This window comes from Oryctolagus cuniculus, chromosome 5 (genome assembly GCF_964237555.1).
Source record: "Oryctolagus cuniculus chromosome 5, mOryCun1.1, whole genome shotgun sequence".
Classification (NCBI taxonomy): domain Eukaryota; kingdom Metazoa; phylum Chordata; class Mammalia; order Lagomorpha; family Leporidae; genus Oryctolagus; species Oryctolagus cuniculus.
This window is the reverse complement of record NC_091436.1, coordinates 30297742-30319726: the sequence shown is the minus strand read 5'-3', so window position 1 is coordinate 30319726 and position 21985 is coordinate 30297742. Positions and strand designations below refer to the sequence as shown.

Sequence of the window (21985 nt, the reverse complement as noted above, 5' to 3'; positions counted from 1 at the left end):
AAGATGTCCAGCATTCTGACAATTTCTGAGCAGACAGTTGAATATCATATCATTCCAATATTTCAGGCCCCTAATACATCCATTTAAAATATCTACAAGCCACTCACAGCTTTGTAGAGAACTAAGAATTGGAGTATAAGATGGCTTGTTTTGGAAATCACCACATTCGCCAACTTCTGAGCCACTTTAGCCTGGGTGACAATCTTCCAGGAAGGTGCTAACCAAATCCCCTTCAAGGGCCAAGTGCTTGGAGCAGGCAGGCTGTTGGGAACCTCAGCAGTGGTGAGTTATTTCAGGACCCATAGGATTGACAATGATAATGTTTAAGGGAACCACAGCATTTAGGCTCCTTCAGGCCTTTCCCCTGTCCTTAGCAGTTTAAAAATAAGCAAGCAAGGGACTCTTCAGACCGGCCAACCCATGGCAGGGGTGGAGTCCTGCCACAAAGCATGATAACCACAGGGTCAGCAGATCCACAGAGCAGGAGCATCCCACAAAAGCGGCTCTTTTTCTAATGCTCCTCTTTGATCGTGCCAACACCATCTGAGCCCTGCCCTTTTTTATTTCTTTTCTCTCTCTCTCTCTCTCTCTCTCTCTCTCTTTCTCTCTCTCTCTCAATGCCAGTTAAATTAAGTTTTAAAGAAAGCAACTTACAATTCTGTTCATGGTAATGGCTGGCATTTCCTTTGTGTTCTATTCTTGTTTGCTGTATCTGCAAGTTCAAGCTATTAACTGTAATGAATCCACAGCCACTAAGAGGGGAAAGTTGTGTGTCAAAAGCAGAGCGCTAAGTGTAAGGTTTAAACCTGCACCGATGTCCTTTGAGGCAAGCGTGTTGCTGACAGCTCAGTTCTGTTTCTGTCCTAGAGACCTCATACAAAACAAAGGCAGCAGCCTCTGACCCATGGGCTGTTTGGGGGTTTGGTTTGGTTTCTCTTTCATTCTTTGAAAACAGCAAATTTTGCTTTTGACCGGAATGAAAGTGACAACAGAGGGCCTGTTTTCAGGGGTGATGATCCTGCCCGCTTCCTCTGGTCTCGTTAGCAGTTTGCTGGTCATCTGCCCTTCAGCTCAGAAAAGCGAATGAAAAGCTTCCAAAGCCTGCTCGGGATGGTGGGCAAACAATGGTCACCTGACCCTTGCAGCACAGTCCAGGACTTCAGGGTTAAAGAAACTTAAGAGGAAGGAATACACCCTCAATACCATCTAAGAGGGGAGAAAGGAACCCAAGGAGAGAGCCTAACTGAGAAGCAGTGGTGGTGAGGCCTGGAGCAAGCTAGCCAGGGAGGGCTCACAAGGAGAGAACTTGCTAGCCTTGCCGGAGGGCTCACTGTATTTGGATCCCTTCCTACATCCAATTTAGAGACTAGACAAAGGTTTACTAAAATGCTCTCAAATGACACTGCAAGAGGAAAATAGGTGATCATTGTTTCAATAAGGTATCTCTTTATTTATTAAGGTTGATTTCCCTAATGAAACACAAAAGAGAACTCTGAATTTTCATTTCATCACAAAACAAAGACATCTTTAAAACTGCCACAATTTCTCACATTTGACAACCAAAACATACAGTACCTACGCTGGGTATCAAAAGCTATTCCTGTTGGAAATGAGCATCTTTGATCCATTCTCCAATGTTAGGAGAATGGCAGAAAGGATAACAATAATTTTTGAAATTGTTACTTTTCTCTGAGCTTCAGTTCTTGACTCACAGAAATATTTTCAAAATCTCTCCTTTCAATTATTTTGAAATACATTCAAACATTTTTGTAGCTACTCTCTGTCTACAGCAGAGTCCTCACTGATCTATTAAACACAGAATTTGGTCATGTGACTTCTGTGTATTGGAATATCCATGGCTGAAGAACTTTACAGAAAAGCAGACAGAGAGATCAGCTTTTCTGGTCATGCTTTATGTAATTCTCACTTGGATTAATGAGAAGCAAAGTTATATAAAGTGCCCAAGATGTTTAATGGAACAGAACTGGCATTAAGTAATAAAAATATGTCTCACCTTCACAATTTGTTGACTTTTTAAAAGCAGATGATATGAAGGAGGACATGAAATAGAAAATCTAAGAGGGCAATTTCAACTATATGAAAATCAAGAAGATATATTTGGTTTTCAAACATCAGATAGAGAGGAGAGCACCTGAGAATTCAACATGTTATTGGAGAAAGTGGCTAATGGTGAGACCAAGCTGTTCTGGCTTCCTAAGTGGGCAATGCAGCTCACAGTAATCCCACTGAGAACGCAAAGTGATTTTACAGCAGGATTTGAAATCCAATGCTTAAAAAGAGCTAGGACACTAAAATATGGTCACAAGTCCTTAAAGTCAATCATGTATTTCACTCAACTGTACTAAAAAGAAAAGCCAGAGGAAGATAAACATGTACACATGTACAAGACACATTTCCACATGACAGGAACTTCACTTATCAAGAGACCACTTTTCTGACAAACTCAACCACTGGAACAACTGCCAAGAAGCAAGAAGTTAAAATGGCCTGGGACAAGGATTGTGGTTCAAGGTCTTATTGGTCTTCTACTCAATGCTGCTGCAATGAATGGAATCACTCACACTCTCTACACAAGGTAACAAATTAAAAACAAACTAGAGAGCAGTGGGACCACAAGAGGCAGGCACAAGTGCACAGTTAAAAAAGAGCAAGGCTTACAGTGGAAGCAGGATACACAGCACTCACGGAAGCTCAAGAACACAGCAGTGGAGATCCACTCCAAGCTGCAGCAAAGAGCCTTACAAACCTCAGTGGCATCATCAGATTATGAGTGGGTTCAATGACTATTCAGAGGACAACAAGGCACCCCCCCTTCCCCCTGCTGCAAGGTTAAATCGTACTCTGTGGGATGAGCAGAAATGTGACACATTATTTTAAGAATGTGTGACTAAAGCCAAAATGTAGATTCAAATCCAATCTCTACTACTCATAATATATGGCTTCCAGCAAGTCACTTAGTCTTTCAGGGCCTGCTCTCCATCACAAAAGTTGGGGAGGGTGGTGGTTAATGTCACTTGCCTTGCCTATCTCACAGCAGGACTCTCGTCATGAGAAATGAGAACATATGAATGTGAGTATGATGTTAACCATAACCTGCAAACAGATTCTATGTCTAAGTACACTTTAGAATAATGTTCAGAGAAAAACTGAATGTGTTAGAAGTCTCAAAGATAAACATGGCAAGCTTCTGTTATGTAGAAATACAAACAAGTAAAAGGTTTATTCTTCCAACATTCTATCCAGGTAGTTCATACAATGATAATTTACAAAAGTATCTCTAACCAATCAACAGGATTTACAGCAATATTGATGTTTCCCAAAAAATGCTGCTTTTCTTCCTGTTCAGATACAGGATCTTCAATTCATGCAGGCTACAGTCCAAAAATTAAATAGTAAAGTCAAATGGACTAAACTGTTCAATGGATTTTCTACTACAGAGGGATAAACAGCTAATAGGATGACAAGGAAATCTACAGAGTAAAGCAGAAACAGGCCAGGCACTGCTAGCTATGGGGTTGGTCAATAGGTACAAGGAATCTGCCCGAGTGCAAGCTCAATGCTGTGCCCCAGCAGGCAATGAAACTCGTGTTGGAAATCACTCAGTTCTGCTGCCAGTTTTCAAGTACTGCACTTTACACATCACCCTGGTCCCCTGGCTGGAGATGCCAAGAAAACCCACCAAAGGACTTCTATCGGGGACAAGTGCTCAGGCACTCATAGTCACAAGTCAGTTTTCCAACCAGATGGTTTTCAGCAAGGCACCACTAATCGGCATGGCATGTCATGGTACTCCTGGTGTTCCAGGGCTTCCTACAATGCCCAGAATGCAGGCGACTCCCCACACAACTCCATCATAGCTCGTAACTTCTACATGTCAATTAGGAGCTATCGGGTAGGCAAACATGGGAAAACCCTACTGAAAGAGCAAAGTCTATTGAAAGCACCACTTTGCTGATAAAAGGCTGTGACCTAGGAGGGAGTCTATACAATTGATTTAGTAGGTCAAGACTGACATTTTCTATGAAAACAATAGAACCCATCCACATGTAACATCATGCACATGTAGCATCAGTAACACACCAATGAGACAGGGTATCTCAAAAGTTGCTTCCAAATCAAACCAACCTAGGATCCTTATAACTGAACAACATTCAGGACCGGCGCCGTGGCAGTGAAGGTAAACAGTCTTGCAAGCTTATGTATGTGCATACGTATACCCACTGAGGGGATTAGGGTTCAATGTTAAGTATATTTATTACTCTGGACACAAAAGTTTTGAAAGTCTCTGTCTTAAAAAAATAAACAAATAAAGCTAACCTTCTTGGCCACTAAAAAACTCAAAACATTAATACCACAGTTCTACTATAGGAGAGTCTTCTGTCAATTTGCAAGAAGCATTTATTGGAGAGCATTTATTATAATAAACAAGCATTTATTCAACTGTTTCAGAAACAGAGGAACATTGACTGGTTGGATTTTTCTCAAGACCTTCATTAGCTAGAGTTGAAACACAACCTTCAAGATTTCTAAAGTCAGAGGCTGGCATTGTGATACAGTGGTTAAACCAATGCCTGCAACATCGGCATCCAATATGAGCATGGGTTCGGGTCACCTGCTCCACTTCCAATTCAGTTCCTTGCTAATATACCTGGGTCCCTGCCACCTACATGAGAAACCTGGAACAAGTTCCAGGTTCCTGGCTTCAGCCTGGCCCAGCCACAGCCATTGTAGACATTTTGGGAGTGAACCAGTACATGGAAGATCTGTCTCTCCCTCTCTCTCTGTAAATCTGCCTTTCAAATACATAAAATAAAAAATAATTCCAGGGGTCAGCACTGTGTTTAGAAAGTTAAGTCTCTGCCTGAGATGCCAGCATCCCATATGGCCCTGGTTCAAGTCCCTGCTGCTCTACATTCAGTCCAGCTCACTGTTAATGGCCTGGGAAAGCAGTGGAAGATGGTTAAGTGCTTGGGGCCCTATGCTTACATGGGAGACTCTGAAGAAGCTCCTGGCTCCTGGGTTCAGATTGGCCCAGCTCTGGTCATTGCAGCCATTTGGGGAGTGAAACGCAGATAGAAGATCCCTTCCCCCCTCCTCCCTCCCTCTCTCTCTCTTTCTCTCTCTGTAACTCTTTCAAATAAAAACAAAAGTGTGATGATCCAAAGTGAAGCTGAAGGGGAGAAGTCCCAACTTCTCCAGTTTCCTAAAGCATTAGTAATACACCAATCAGATAGGGTATCTCAAAAGTTGCTTCCAAATCAAGCCAACCTAGGATCCTTATAACAGAACAACATGCAGGGCCGGTGCTGTGGCACAGTGGGTTAATCCTCTGCCTGCAGCACTAACATCCCATATGGGCGCTGATTCTAGTCCCAGTTGCTCTTCTTCCAATCCAACTCTCTGCTATGGCCTGGGAAAGCAGTAGAAGATGGCCCAAGTGCTTGGGCCCCTGCACCACACGGGAAACCAGGAAAAAGTGCCTGGCTCCTGGCTTCAGATCAGTGCAGCTCCGGCCACTGCAACCATCTGGGAAGTGAACCAGCAGAAGGAAGACCTTTCTCTTTCTTTCTCTCTCTCTCTCTCTCTCTCTCTCTCTCTCTCTCTCACTGTCTGCAGCTCTAACTCTTAAGTAAAATAAATAAAATCTTAAAAAAAAAAAAAGAACAACATTCAGGTATTTACTTGAAGGGACAAAGAACTGGACTTGGGAAGCTGGCAAAGAAAAAATAATTTAAAAGATCTTTTTATAGTAGGAGTAGGGTATGATGACTAACTCAGCAATAAAATTATTTTAAGGCAGGAATCAAAATTCTTTTTCCAGGAAGTCAAAGCCCTCTATGTACTTTCTATTGTTGAAACAAAACTTTGTAAATAAATACTAGGCAAAATGATCACAGCAACCAAACCCTAGCACCAGCCACAACCACCCACTAAGGTAAATTCATAAATTGGAGGCTTTATAATAGGAACCCAATGCAATCAGGGCTAAAGCAATACACACCTGTATTCAGGTCAGAATTCTGGTCTATCTCACAGTGTAGTCCAGAAACAGTTTCTCCTCTAGCAGAGATGTTTCCAGTTACCAAATGAAAGAGAACCGCAGGGAATAGAGACAAAGGAACTATATCAACAGCAAACACACTTATTCTCATTTTCTCTTTTCAAGTTTATCGCAAAGTAAAAAAAAAAAAAAAATCAAGTGACTCAGTTTATTGAAACCCCAACTGCTAATGGCCCTTAAGTTTTCTTTAAGAAAGAATAAACAGATTGTTTTAAAGATTGGTTCACTTGAAAGGCAGAGTAACAGAAAGAGAAAGAGAGAGAGAGAGGGAAGGAGAGAGAGAAAATATCTTCCATCTGCTGGTTCACTCCCCAGATGGCTGCAACCACTGGAGCTGGGCCAGCCTGGAGGCAGGAACCAGGAGCCAGGAGCAGCTTCTAGGTGTCCCACATGGTGACAGAGGCATAGACATTAAGGCCATCCTCCAAAGCCTTCCCAGGCGCATTAGCAAGGAGCTGGATTGGAAATGGAGCAGCTAGGACTTGAGCCGGCAGTGCAGGCAGAGGCTTAACCTTCTACGTCATAGCGCCAGCCCCAAATACACAGATATTGAACCCAAGCCTGACAATTTACTTGTATCACTAAAATTATTTTAAACAACGAATAGATTAACCTTTATCTTTGTTCCACACCTTTCTAACCATGTACATAAACATATTAAACTACGTTGAGGGCCGGCGCCGCGTCTCACTAGGCTAATCCTCCGCCTTGCGGCGCCGGCACACCGGGTTCTAGTCCCGGTCGGGGCGCCGGATTCTGTCCCGGTTGCCCCTCTTCCAGGCCAGCTCTCTGCTGTGGCCAGGGAGTGCAGTGGAGGATGGCCCAGGTGCTTGGTCCCTGCACCCCATGGGAGACCAGGAGAAGCACCTGGCTCCTGCCTTCAGATCAGCGCGGTGCGCTGGCTGCAGCACACCAGCTGTGGCGGCCATTGGAGGGTGAACCAACGGCAAAGGAAGACCTTTCTCTCTGTCTCTCTCACTGTCCACTCTGCCTGTCAAAAAATAAAAAATAATAAAAAAATAAAAAAACTATGTTTAAAGGGGGAGGCAGAAATACTGGAAGTGCATAATCAGTCCTGCTAACAGCATATTCAGAAACTTGACCAAGACTTCACTAACAACCATCACTTTACTGATTTAATTTTTAAAATATCTTCACTTTTTTATTATTTGAGAGACAGAGACAGACAAGGAGAGATCTCCCATCTGCTGATTCACTCCCCAGAATGCCTGCAATAACCAGGATTGGGCTAGATGGAAGCCAGGAGCTCATGACTCAATATGAGGTTCCAACGTGGATGGCGGGAACCCAACCACCTGAGCCAACACCTGCCGCCTCCCAGGGTGCACATTAGCAGGGAGCTGGATAGGAAGCAGAGGAGCTAGGACTCAACAGGCACTCTAATTTGGGAAGTGAGCAACCCAAATGGCATGCTAACCACTGCTCAAAATGCTCACCCATACTTTATTGACTTGCGGAAGGCATCAAATAGCCCTTAGCAAAGGGGAGGTAGGCAGAGCAGTGTGGAAACTCATCACTCTTCTCTCCTTACAGTTTAGCCCTTCCACTTCTCTCGAGCTTATTTCCACCTCCTTCCACTGTCTTCCATTCATTCTTGCACCAGCACAATCTTTTGCAAAAATCAGACACCGTGAAAGTGGTAGGGTAGAGTCCCTCTTCATTCTCCCCACCCTGTAGGTCAGATGACTTCAGGTAACCTCACGATCCAAGCCAATTTCACACTGAATCTGGGAGAGGCTCTCTCCTTGGTGTGACTTTTACAGAAGGATTGCTTTATATCAAGTCTAATAAGCAACAGGAACTCTCAAGACACAAGAACCAATGATAAACCCTCTTTCTGTAGCACACACCCAAATGTGCACATGACCACAAGGCATGAGTCTAGGAAACTGTGGTGCTGGTCAGCGAAGCAGCAGCAGGGAAGGCCTGTTAACAAATCCTCCCCCTATGGTTGGAGGAGATGGTCTCAGACAACTGCTTGGCTAGGCAAGTGCTCACCACTCATCCATCATAACCATTTAAATATCCAAAGTGTGAGGCAGCCAGCACAATAATGGGTTTCAGCAAGAAAAAACTTAATGATTGTTGGTTTAATAACTATGATAACTAGTCGGTTGTTAAATGCCAGCTGTGAAATGATAGGGAACACTGAGATGCTGGATTTAATGGTTCAGACAGGAGGTGTGGTTCAGGCTGGAGAGAGGCAGGCCACAGAGAATCCTCAATGCTGCCAGCTCCAGGCTCCTGCAGCATCACACCAGGCACATGCATGTATATACACTGTATGGATGTTGACTGTTCATACATTTTCCAATCACACTTATGAAGACAGTGGTAGCCATAAGTATCATCTTAAATCAGGAAGATTACAGAGTCAAGCCATCTGTCTCTGTGCGTTCAACCCATCATGGCTCAAAAATATCTGGGTAGGACAAATTGCATCTCTGTGGAACATGTAATGACTTTTAGAGCACAATAACTAGAGTCTGTATTATACTAGGTATTACAACTGATCTAGAGACAATTTAAACTTTGCAGGAGGATGTGTGTAGGTTAAATGCAAATACTATGACTTTTTTTTTTAAAAAAAGATTTATCTATTTATTTGAAAGACAGAGTTATAGAGAGAGACAGACAGACAGACAGAGAGAAAGTGAGAGAGAGACAGAGAGGCCTTCCATCCATTGGTTCACTCCCTAAATAGCCGCAACAGCTGAACCTGGGCAGATCTGAAGCCAGAAGCCAGGAGCTTCCTCTGGGTCTCCCACATTGGTGCAAGGGCCCAAACACTTGGACCATCTTCTGCTGCTTTCCCGGGTGCATTAGCAGGGAGTTTGATTGGAAGTGGAGCAGCTGGGTCTTGAACCAGAGTCCATATAGGATGCCAATGCTACAAGCTGTGGCTCAACCTGCCACACCACAGAGCCAACCCCTGTACTATGCCATCCTATATAAGGAACTTGAGCGTCTACAGATTGGTATCCTTAGGGGGAACCACAGGAACCAATTCCCTGTGGATACCAAAGAACAACTAACTGCATACAGTAAGGATTATTCACCTTTCATAAAGCTAGGAAATGTACAACCAGACCTTTGAAAATCACAGATGCTACTGCTACAGGGACAAGGAAGTATTAAAACTTGTGCCTTCCCTTAACAAAGTGCAGCATAAAAATCTGTAGTCTCATAATGGCTTTGCCTCATGGACTTATTTAATTGCTTCAAGCGGCACTTGGTTTCTTCTCAACTGCTACAGGCCCAAGAAGAGCTGGTTTAGTCCCTAACATCCCAGTGCAGTCTGCGTGCCACTAACCAGAGCAGCTTCCCTTCAACGTTGCTCTACCCTGCATTCAGACAAAAAAACCTTGACTCACAATCCACAAGTGTAAGACACTAGGTAGGACACAGGCTAGACTTCAAAGCACTTCAAATCCGGGAAAAATACGAAGTGCATACCCAAATATTCTCAAAGTAGAGAATGTGCCCTTAAGATAAAAGTTTATTGAGTCTATGACCCCCAAATGCCCTAGGCACTTTTAATGCCATTTTTCCCTTTGAAGGATTATACTTGGTTTCCTTCTTGAAACATCTAAGTTCTCTGCCTCATTTTTCAGGTCTCACTAATGATCTGGCCCTTTCTTAATTATCAAAGCATCTACTATTTTTATTGAACATATAATATCTGGGCTATCTATCAAATGAGTTCATTCATGTAAAGTGTTATTGATAATGTCTAGCCAATGCAAGCATTCATTAAATATCCACTATTGTTAACACGTATGGTGGGCTATTGATGAAGACATGACTCTCAATTCATATTTTATGCATTTCAGGATTTTACTGAGGTAGAAATTCCCTGAAAGATCATGTAAAGGAAGCCACAGCTTCTGCTTAAATTGCCTAGGTTAAACAAATACTCCAGACACATTCATTTCTACACTGAAAACTCTACAAAGCAGTACTTGATACTAAGATAAAGACAAGTCTGGACTTAATGGACTACTGACAGTGAGGAGTAAAGACCATTAAATACAACTAATTTATAATCTGATACAGTATCCCTAAAACATATATTCATTTATTCAAAAAATTGTACCTGCCACCAATATGTCTGATAAGAGGTATTATCCCAATTTACAGAAATGAACTAGAGCTTAAAGAGACTGTATGACTTGATCCACATTTATTAGGGAGTGGCAAAACTGAAACATACAGATGTCCCAACCAGCTCTTGGCACCATTCACTCCCTCAACTAAAATGTATCAAACATCTACTATGTAGCAGACTGTGGGGAAACCCACAACAATCTCTGCTGTCTGGGAGGCTAAGTTCTAGTTGGAAGAGATGGATGATATCAAAAACAACCACATAAAACATAAAGGTGATTATGTGGTGGTGAGTCTTTGGAGCAAAGGAGAGCTGGGAATAGAAGGGTCAGGATAGGGTAAAATGGGACAGTTTTATACAGGATCACTGAGCTGACTTTTCAGGCCAGAAAGAGGTGAGGCAGGGAGAAAAGCATGTGAGCAGCCCGGGTTCCAGGAAGGCAAAAGGTCAAACTGCACGGCATGCTGGGAGACCAGCAAGAAGTCAGCACGTCTCTAGAGGAGACAAGACGAAGCCCAGGCACTGATCCAGGAACAGCGGGTCAGGGAGGCAGATGGCACAGGGCCTTACAGAACACCGTCAGGACCCCACCGTCAGGGCTTAGTGGAGCAGGTGTTTAGCACAGCAGTTGAGACCTCACTTGAGATGCCTGCATTCCAGTGCGGGTTCCAATCCCAGCTCCCTGCTAATGTACACCCTGGTCCTGACCATGCACACTGGAAACCTGGATGGAGTTCCTGGCTCCTGGCTTTCACCTGGCCCAGCCCTGGCTGTGGGAGGTATCTGGGGAGTGAACCAGTAGATGGGACACTCTCACTCTCTATCTTTCAAATGAAAAAAATAATAATTTTAAAGCCTGCTTGCTTTAAGTAAACACACACACACACACACACACACAGTTATTCAACTGCATGAGAAGCAAAGCTGTGGAAGGGTTTCCAGAAGTAAGTTACAGGACTTACGTTTGATGTTTAACATGACTTCTGAAGTTGCTAGGTTCAGAGTTGCCTGACTGCTATGGGGAGGGGCCCAAGGGTGAAAGCAGGAAAACCGGTTAAGGACAGGGCTCAGAGCGCCACACAGCCTCTCTCTATCAGGCTTGGCACCCTCAGGTCAATGCCTTCTGCCTGTCCACTGAGGTCAGCTTTAGGAATCAATCGAATACTTCTACCAAGTGTTTGATACGTGTGTAGTTTGAGTGTAGCTGCAACCAACAGCAGGCTGCCACGGAAACTCTGTCTGGACACACTGCACACCTTCTCATTCCACTCAGAACAGCTCAGAGCAAGCACACAGTGCTACCTACTACTCCGTAAGCCAAAGCCAAATCCAGCAAGCATTTGCCAGGCCCCTCCACCTGTGCAAACAGCACCATCAACAGAGCCCCGGATGAGTTATGTGCATCCATTCAGGAACTATTTATTGAGCACTCAGCCTGGGGAGGAGAAGGGGGAAGGCAACTGAAAGAGATAAATAAGGCTGGGTCTCTGCCCTAAATGAGTTCACAGTCTAGTTCAAGCCTCAGACAGGTAAACAAATACGGATAGTTCAGTGTGTGATAACACAATTACAGCAGGGTAAAGACAGGAGAGAAACAGCACAGAAAGGGAGCAATCAGCTGTGCCTGGGGGGATTAGGGACCTCTTCACAGAGTTAAAGTAAGCCAAAGATTTATCGGGAAGGCAGCAGGCAGAGGGGAGGGGCCTGGAGCATCCTGGCACAGAGGGTGGGAGTGGGAGAGTTGTGAAACAGCCATGAGTCTCCAGCACAATTCTGCAGGAAACAGTGAGGAGACTGCACGAGGCGGAACACACGGGCTACACACCATGTTGGTTGCAGCCATGGGCACTGTTCACAGGCCCTGCGGAACCAAAGAAGAGCCACCCATGAATGATGAAGAGCACTCACGTAACAGCGGAGACTCAAGGGTGGATCAATGTAGGACAAAAAGGGGAGAGCAAAGCACGTCGAGCAGTCCAAGCACAAGCTGAGAAGGGGCTGGCTATAGGAGGGCACAGGTGGCTGCCAGCCCAGCAGACCTAACAGAAGCTTTGGACAGGAAATGCTGGGGCACTTTAAGAAAATTCTCATCTGATGGGACACATTGTAGTTCAAAACAAAACAAAAAACCTGAAATGACATGGAAATGTAACACATTCTCTAGTAACTTCAAGGGACCTAATAATTAATCCTAATGAATATGTGGTTTTACAATTTGTTTAAAAATTCATTAAAATATTTCAACAATGTCTCATATCTCAGTAAAGACATCTCAATGGAAAAGAATACAAGATATTCTCTTCCAAATCCAAGCGTTGACAATAAGTCACTCGTTTTAGCACTCTAGAGATTTCTAGCAATCTAAGTAAGCGCTCAATTCTCAAGATGGGTCCATAAACTCTTTTAAAATTAATAGAGGGTAATTAGATAAAGCATTTCACTAGAACTTCAGCAACTCAATTACTAAAGAGAGACCTTTTTGCAATAAAATATGGGAGTGAGAGTACTGAGATTGCCAACTTCAAAAGAAAAAATAATCAAAGGTCAATAAAGGGCAATCTCAATGGACCAGATAAAATATTAAGTGGCACTCACTGTTTGTCTCTTTCACAGAATGTCAGCTTCAGTAGGAAGGGGGAAAACATGACAGCCACTGCACTGAGAATATGATTGTTAGCTCTTTTGTTAAGACTCCGGGATAAAGTCCATTTGGGTATTTTTGCAATATACAGAGCGATTCTCAGAATTATTTTAGCTTTAACTCACAATTCAGGATGCTACTTTGATTATATTTGCCACTTTTTTTTAGGTTTCCTTAATGCCACAAATAAACTATTCTTAAGTGCCATGCTTTAAAAGAAAAACAAAACACAGCTATTACATGGGAACAGGATCCTGACCTTGCTGCTTTTGGTCTTCCATGCCATTTGTCTCCATGATGCTATCTCAAGTCATTACTAATCTAATTATGCACAAGGATCCTATTTTCTGCAACTGTTTTATTAGAGGAGAAATTGAGTTGAAATTACTTTACATATAGCCAACACCCACATTCAAGAGCAGATTACCTAGCAGCATATGGATTATTCATTACCCTTGATACCTAAGTAAGACCATTCCCTGGCCATTTCTGTAGTTCCTGGGCAGGAAGAGCACTGAAACCCAAATGCTTCCAATTTTGGTAACATTACTAAGTCCACATAATAAGGTCCAGAAAGAGAGAATGAAAACATTGTTTAAAACAAGGGATTTGCATGTCAATTCCCCTCTCTATCTCCCAACCTGCTAATACAAGGATCATCAATCACGCCTCTGCCCAGCTAACTGGCAAGCTTGGGAACACAACACAGTGTGCTTGCTCAATAAGGGGATGCCCCATTATTATTCCACCTCTTCTGGTGTGGGTAAGCAAGAAAAGAGAAGCACAGGATAAACACTATCAGTCATTAGATATTTCCAAGACCCTTCCACAGAGCTGGGAGAGGAGCAGGTTCTCATTAAATGTTGCTCAATTCAATGCCAACAGCCAGAAGACCTTGCAAAATATGAAACTATTCCAGACAAAGAACCTTTATCTGGGCCTTTTCCTCTAAGAGGAATATTCTCTCAAATTCCCCCTTAGGTATCTTATCTGCGTCTCCATTTAAGAATGAACTCCATGACTTCAGGGCCTGTGTGCTCTATTTCTTTGTACCCTGATCACAGGGGTCAGTAAGAATTCCTCCAATAAGTGCTCCCACAGCTCCATTTGAAAGGATACATCTTGTCCTATCTACAACTACATGCCACTGTCTTTCTAAACAGGCATCAAACAGAATAGCTCATGATGCACTGGATGCAATACCAAGGAAGATACAGATACTGATTCACATCCTTGGTTTTTATAGCAAATTAAACTGAAACATATCTGCCATTGAAGTGGGTCATATCACACTAGGAATATAATAACTATTCTTGCTGCTACCCAATTCTTTCTTGCCTCCCTGAGTGAAAAATGTCAAGACCAGCAAGTTTTGAAAGTTTAAATGTGCTGTAACGAAAGAAAACATACAGGTACTTCCTGGTAATTATTCTGAACATATCAATATATACTTCTGGTAACATTTTTAGTTTAGAAAAGTAATCTAACTAGAAAGATACATATTAGCAGCTTCTCATCTTAGCTAAAATATAAAAGATTTTCCAAAGTAATCTCAAGGATTTTAATTTATCCCTAATTTTTTAACAAAATGTTTATTTAAAAAATTATTTATTTGCATCTACTTGAAAGGTAAAGCAACAGAGAAATGAGAGAATGAGATGACCACACAGCCAAGGCTGAGCCCAGCCAAAGCCTGGAGCCTAGCACTCCATTTTGGCTTCCATGTGGATGGCAGGGGCCCAAGCACTTCAGCCATGATCTGCTGTCTCCTAGGATGCATTAACAGGAAGATGGACAGAAAGCAGAGTAGCCAGACTTGAACCAAGTTCTCCAATGGGAAACGTGTGTTAACCTGCAGCACCAAAATGCCCACTCCAATCCTTAACTTCCTGAGTGTAAGTCACAACATTAGATCACAAAGCAATGGGTTTATTGTACTGACATATCCATAAATGTAACACTTAAACGCCCTATGTCAAAAATACAGATAAGCAATTTGTCCTACAAACTCACTACAAAAAGATCTTCTGTTTTATGAAATACATACTACATCTTTCTTTTAAAGATTTATTTATTTATTTTAAAGTCAGAGTTACAGAGAAAGAAGAAGAAACACACACACACAGAGAGAGAGAGAGATATCTTCCATCTGCTGGTTCACTTCCCAGATGGCTGAAACAGTCAAAGACAAGAGCCAGGGGCTTCAACTGGGTCTCCCACATGGGTGGTAGGGGCCCAAGTACTTGGATCATCTTCTGTTGCTTCCAAGCCACTAGCATGGAACTGGATCAGAAGTAGAACAGCTGGGACACAAGCCAGTGCCCATACAGGATGCCAGCGCTGCAGGCAATGGCTTTGCCGGCTATGCCACAACGCAGGCCCCAAGCTATATACTATCTTATACAACATGCTATCCACATGGATGGTAGGAACTCACTGGGCTAATAGTGCAAAGTAACGTTATGTGGAGGCAGTGGGTAGAGAACATGCAAGTAGCGGTGAAGAGAGAAGAAGAAACCAGGACACTGCAACACTGGACTCCCTGCCAACAAGAGACCCCAGAGGGAAGCTGAGAGGAGATTCATTTATTAGGATACAGTTGCCACACTTGTAGCTGCTGCCACTTGATGGTAGTATATATACAAGGGAAGTTTAAGAAGTCATAGAAAAGTAGACTTATAAGCTTACTTTGGTGCAAAAAATTTTCAAAATCCATGCATATCAAGGGTATCTTAAAAGTTCATCTAAAGGCATATTCTGGGGGAAAAAACTCTGCATAGATCTTAAAATTCAAAGTAGACTTCTCCAAGTTCTATTTTCCCAGGAGCTGTTTATAAGTCCCCACATGCAAGGGATGGGAATGACAGAGAGCAGGTTTTTAGAAACCTACCTAATCAAAAATGTTCCTGGGAGACAGGGACTGAAAGGTGGATCAAGTTGTACAGGGTATAGCAGAAGGCTACAAGTGATGCTACACATTCCCATTTGGACCGGTGCACCCTCCAGCCACACATTTCTCTGCAACAAAATCCTAACATGGTAGCAGGCATTCTTGGCAGTGACTCATAATCCTCGCCAGAGTTTCAGCTTATTTGATGCTCTGAAGAGCCAATTTCAATCCTACCAACTTTTTCTTCAAGACTTTTCCTCTTCTGATCTGCTGGTATAAACATTTCTGTGTTTCTCCACGGAAAGACTTACATGGAATAAAGGTCAAGTGTTGTAACATACTCCTGAGCTAATTCGGCAAAGTTGGGAGCCAATTTTCTTTTGTGAGTTAATGTGAAAACAGAATCTAATACCATGATCTACAGGAAGCTTTTTAAGGATTTCCCCCCCTAACTCTACATGTCAAAAATGACAATATTATGCATGCCCAATTATTTCTAAGGACCATATAAATTTACACTACACACTGTGTTCTGCCTCCATTCATCTCCCTCAGGCAGGGGAATCCCCTACTGCATCAAGGGATAAAGGGCACAGTCTTTTGTATTGTTCCATAAACAAGTCCTCCCTTCCCTGTGCAAGTCTCCCCTCTTCCTTACAATGACTTCTTTATCTTCCACAAGTCAAGTGTACAGTATGTGCTCCATTCCCCAACTAAAACTAATATACACAAATTCACCGTCTCTTTCCCTTTAATGTTCATTCAGATGACCCATCGACAATGGAAATCCCACAGGCACAGGCTTACATGTGTACAGTCTTTCACAGAAACTTGAAGAGTGGCTGGTTTAAAGCAAAACCAGTCCTAAAGGCAACCATTGGCAAAGGCCAAAAGGAATCCAAATGACACTCTCTTGCAACCACAGTGCTACAACATTTTTGCTTCAAGCATTACAACCCGACCATTTCCCCAAACCGCAGCTTATTCCTGATTTAGAAAAGTAAAGTTCACGACTCACTAAAGTACACAACTCCAGCCAGAGAGCCCTAGTGCCTTTTCTAAGTCTAGCAATGACACAGTGTGCAGACCAGTACCCCGTGTTGCTCAGCTCCACATCGTCGACGGGCCACCGGTGACCACCTTCTCCACATCACAGACAACCGACATCCTCAGAGATGATGAACGAGTCCCTCTTGAGCCGTGGTTTACTAGATAAGAACAAGTGGCTTAACACACAGTATCCCCGGGGAAGGGCTGCACTCAACTCTCAGCTCGTGTGATAGAATTGCTGTATCCCCAAAGTGCATCTTTAGGTGAGCTGATTCTCTCACATTGCAGCAGTCTGCTTTCCCAAAAGAGAGGGAAGAACAGGTCCCTGAAAGGCCCTAGTGAGGGTTCTCTTGGCACGGGAAGAATGCTATCAACAGGGAAAACACAATCACGCGGAATGTCTGGACTAGGTTCCTTTGTAATCCTTAAACAGTACTTCCCAAACCAGTGCACAGCTCAGCAATTCAGTCTCCTCTGCAGGCATTCTGAGAGAACCCAAACACTCTAAATATAAAGTGTGTTAAGAAATATTGGAATAGCTCCCTTTCTCCCAGCGGGACTGGTATTTTTTCTTCACCTTAGAAGGAGGCAAATCATGCTAATCCTTAGAAGAGAGACCAGCACTGGTCTAGAAAGGAACTTGACAGAAATCCAAAAACTCCTTTTGGCCAAGACACGGAGGGTAAGCCTCTTGTGTGTGCATTTCCCTGGATGTCACATCCTAACACCTGTTTAGTTCAAGCGCTTCAGTAATTCACCAATCTCGGAAGAATTACGCGAGAAAACTCTCCATGACTCCCAAAGTTTACTCATTGCAGTTTGAGAAAACAGCACCATGTCCTACCCCAGACTGTCCTATGAGGGGACATTCTCCCTTCCGTGATGGTGGTTTTCCATAGAACTCCACACAAGTCACACGAGTGGGTGGATGTGAAAAAGGGGAAGAGAATGCTGAGGACTGATCACAGCCACTAGATCCCTCTTGGAAAGACGTGTTCTAAGCTGAACCTACTTGGGACAGCATTTTTATTTTAGAAATGCAAACCAGTGAAGGGTGAATTCCAATCCCAGGACCAAAAGAAAAAATAATCAGATGGAGGCAAAAATCATGAAGGGAAACCAGTGACAGAGACAGAGAATTCTATAGGACAAGCTCTTAAAAATGTTTAAATTTTTTTTTAAAGTCACCTTTTCGGGGCTGGGTTCTGTATATCCAGTTCTCATCGTCAGTTCCCACCTGCTGCCCGCACACCGACAGCTCGCCGTCACTGCGGAACAGCCTCTTTGTCTGCTTGGACAAGGAGGAGAAATTTATCCAACTCACAGCACGTGAGAGAGACGCAGAATTTGGCTTCAGTCTGAAGGAACCCGAGGAGCCTTCCTTTTTCATCTTCTTTCGCATCAAAATCCACAAGAGAGACAAAGGACAGCCCCCCGGAACAAACCGCTCCGGGTTTTCTAATTGCCCAGGTCGACCCTGCTCCTCTCTTATTCAGACAAGGCTGAGAGCTGGGCAGGACCTTGGGCAAGAACCCTGCTTCTGTGTCACCCGGTTAAAAAAGCACGGGAAAGGGAGCCTGGAAACCAGAAAAATAAAAAGTTCCACCCTAGCCACATTGTGCTACTCAGTTTGCAGACCAGGGCTATCCACGGCCAAAAACAAAAATAAAAATAAATACGAGTTCAGTTCTAACAACGAAGCAGGGTGTTCATTTCAGGCGCACTTGTCAGTACTTTGCAAAGAGCAGAACCACGGTACTCCAATGCTCCAGGGCGTCCCTAGCACCCCGAACTGCAGCCCTGCTCCTCTCCCAGGCATCGTTCCCCACCAGGGCAGCAAGCCAAGCGACTGGGGCAGAAGCAGAGCAAGCCTCAGTGCCCAGCCAGGTCCGCCGTTTCAAGTTCACCCACACAGGTTACTTGGGGGAAATTAAAGAGTTCAGCTCACTTGTCCCAGCACAGCGCAGAATCATAAACCGCCCACTTGCCCTCTTTCCCGGCTGCCCTGTGAAACGCCCGACCGCCCAGGAGCCCGCAGGACTCCACAAACAATAAAACAGGCTGCGTGGCTGTGGCTGGGATTACAGAGTGAGGGCTCCTGTGAAAGGCGATAGGCCTGCCCAGCACCGGAGGCGCCCCATTGGCCACAGAAAACCCCGCCTCTCCAACAGTCAGCCCCGCCCTGCCGAAGCGGCTCAAACTTCGGAACTACGGCAAAGCCAAGGAAATACAGGTCTGTGCGGAGGACAGACTTCTGGGGATGACAAATCGCTGCACGATGAGATTTCTGGGAAGGTCAGGATTTGGGGAAAGGGTTGAGGGCCGTAGAGTTATATGCACTGCCGCACGCCTGGGTGGGGTTAGGCAGTGTTACCGTCAAGGGAAACACACTTCCACAGAGAATGAAAGGGATTCAGCAATGATTTCTCTGCCAGCTTCCAGCAAAGGTGCAAAGCAGCCATTTGTGCACCTGCTCTGGGAACCGCCTCCTGTGGCCTCCCGGTTGGCAGCCCTGGGAACAATTCCTCCCTTGCTCTGATCATGCTATCAGGGACAGCCATCTTCTACAGCAGGAGACCAGGGCCATTAGCTGCAGGCTGCAGCCCCAAGCCTCCCTTTGGAAATAATCTAAACCATATCCTGCAGTGCATCTGGGTGCACCATTTCCCCCAAGGCCAACATAATTCCAGGTCCCAGGGGTGTTTTCCACCTGAGAGGTGGTCAGTGTCCCCTGCCCCAACTGCTATTCAGAGCAAGGTGCACAGGCAGAGAACCAGGCCCTCCTCACTCTGCTTTACTCGGCATCAACCAAACAGACTAAAAACAACAAGTTCAATAGAAAACGATCACCAATTACAAGTTACAAATGCAGGATTTTGCATCCTACGTCTAATCCACTGAGATTTGAAGAAAATGGTGCAGGTGAACCAGGGCTGGAACAACTGTAGAAGCAATGCACAGAGCAGAGTACTCCCAGAATGGGCCACTCACACCAGGCCAGGGAAACAGATCCCCAGGGCACAGAGATGAACTCAGCTCAAGAGGGAAGAGAGCCTGTGGTTTAAGCCTCTCCTGTTACAGAGTGACTCAGGCCAGAGAAGCGATGTGAACACCTAGTGTGGCACAGAAGAGGCATTAACAGGGACCAGGTCGTGTCAGATGGTCAGAGCTCACCACTTGCCTGGAATGCCTCCAGCATGGCCAAGCACTCTGAGCCCCGTTCAGCTCTCCAATCACGATGTTACCTCCATCTGACTGCTGTTATCAAGAGCAGAATAGAGGCACCAGCGCTATGGTGTAGCAGGTAAAGGCATCGCCTGCAATGTCGGCATCCCATATTGGTGCCAGTTGGAGTCACAGGCTGCTCTATTTCTGATCCAGCTCTTTGCCATGGCCTGGAAAAGCAGAAGATGGCCCAAGTCCTTGGGCTACTGCATCCACATGGGAGTCTTGGAAAAAGCTCCAGACTCCTGCTTTGGATCAGGCCAGCTCCACTGCAGCCATTTGGGGAATAAATCAGCAGATGGAAGACACACACTTTTTCTCTCTCTCTGCCTCTGTAACTCTGCCTTTCAAATAAATAAATAAACCTTAAAGAAAAAAAAAACAGAAATAAATGATGGGCAGACATTTGTCTTAGTAGTTAACATGTAGTTTGGTTGCCTGCATCCCATGTCGGAGTGCCTGATCTGAGTTCCTGTTCCTCACTACTCCATTTCTGATCCAGTTTCCTGCAAAGGCACATCCTGAGAGGCAGCAAGTGATGGTTCAAGTACTTGGCTTCCTGCCACCCTTGTGAGAGACCCAGATGAAGTTCTGAGCTTCTGGCTCTGGACTGTCCCAGCCACCAGTGCTGCAGCACTGGGGGAGTAAAAAAACAGATGGAAAATCTCTCTCTCTCTCTCTCTCTCTCTCTCTCCCTCTCTCTCTCTCTCCTTCTCCCTCTCCCTCTCCCCCCCTCCTTCCCTCCCTCCCTCTCTCCTTCTCTCCCTTTCAAATAAAAAGAAAACTTTCTAAAGTGTTTTTTAAAAGTCATGGAAAATGGGATTAAGAGATGTTTATTTAAAGAAAAAAGAGTAGAAATTTTATAATTACACTTAATACCTGTGATGAATATCAAAGTTCAAGCATCCAGTACATTCTTTCTGACTGAAGAATACTTTTGAGAATCTCAAAATATAAAATAGAAAGTAAAAAAAAAAAAAAAAAAAAAAAAAAAAAAACAAAGCAAAAAGACCATCTCACCAGAAAATACAGAAATACTCCCAGGGCTGTGGACCATTCTAGTTTCAGGAGGTTTCCTCCTCATCTGCTTCGATGCACACTCCAAGGGTCCATGAACTGCAAGCAAGGAACACGATTCTCTCCTCCTGTTGTTTGCATCCTAAACTTGCATTTAAACTTCTTTTTTGGCTTGTCTATTTATTTGAGAGACAGAGACAGAAAGCTTCCACCCACTGGTACACTCCCCAGATGCCCACAAAAGCCAGGGGACCAAAGTCAGAAGCTAGGAACCTAATTACCTGAGCCACCTCCACTGACTCCCAGGGCCTGGGCTAGCAGGAAGCTAGAGTCAGGAGCCAGAGCCGGGAGTCAGCTGCAGGTACTCAGATAGGAGACTCAGGCATCCCAACTAGCATCTTAACCCCTAGGCCAAACTCCCGCCCCTGCAGCTGCATTTTTCATTTAGAAACACCAAAGTGTTGCAATAAACCTGTGCTGTTCCTGAGGTGCCAGAAGCGCTGTTGATTGCTTCGCTCACCTCCTCGCCTACAGTGTGCGCACACACACAGCAGCAAAGCTGAATGGCGCCATGAGGAACCAGTCTGTTTTCCTGCAGTGCCCTCACCACTGCATACTTCCGGGAAAGAGCTGATGGGATGGGCTAGAGGCAAATTCACTGCCAAGTCACACAGAACAATAACTGGTCCACTCAGGGAATAGACTCTCGACTCTTTTGCACATATGCTGGGTTTACAGAGTCAGTGCTCCCATGAATCTCAAGAATTGTGGATACATTTGCACAGCAACTGATTCTCCATCTCCAAGCTGGCCCATGTTTCTATAGACTGGCCCTTTAAATCTTTATTCACCCAAGAGGAAGTCAAATAAATTAACAAATTTACAATTGGCTCAGAGTCTCCCTTAACCAAGATAGAAGAGAATGAGCTAAATCTGCAGGAAATATTTATA

General features: G+C 44.2%; 1 protein-coding gene across 4 annotated transcripts in view; it reads right to left on the bottom strand.

Moving 5' to 3' along the window:
• NHSL1 (NHS like 1) overlaps positions 1–21985 on the bottom strand; it is a 281963-nt gene that overhangs the window by 142413 nt on the left and 117565 nt on the right. The window contains exon 1 of one of the 4 annotated variants that reach the window (XM_051854287.2): positions 17981–20633. The exons of 2 other annotated variants lie outside the window; for them this stretch is intronic. In XM_051854287.2, the coding sequence (XP_051710247.1) occupies positions 17981–18194 (214 nt within the window). In that variant the 5' untranslated portion in view covers positions 18195–20633. Of the gene's footprint in view, positions 1–17980; positions 20634–21985 lie in introns of those variants that run through there. One more of the 4 variants, XM_051854291.2, reaches the window with a different exon arrangement.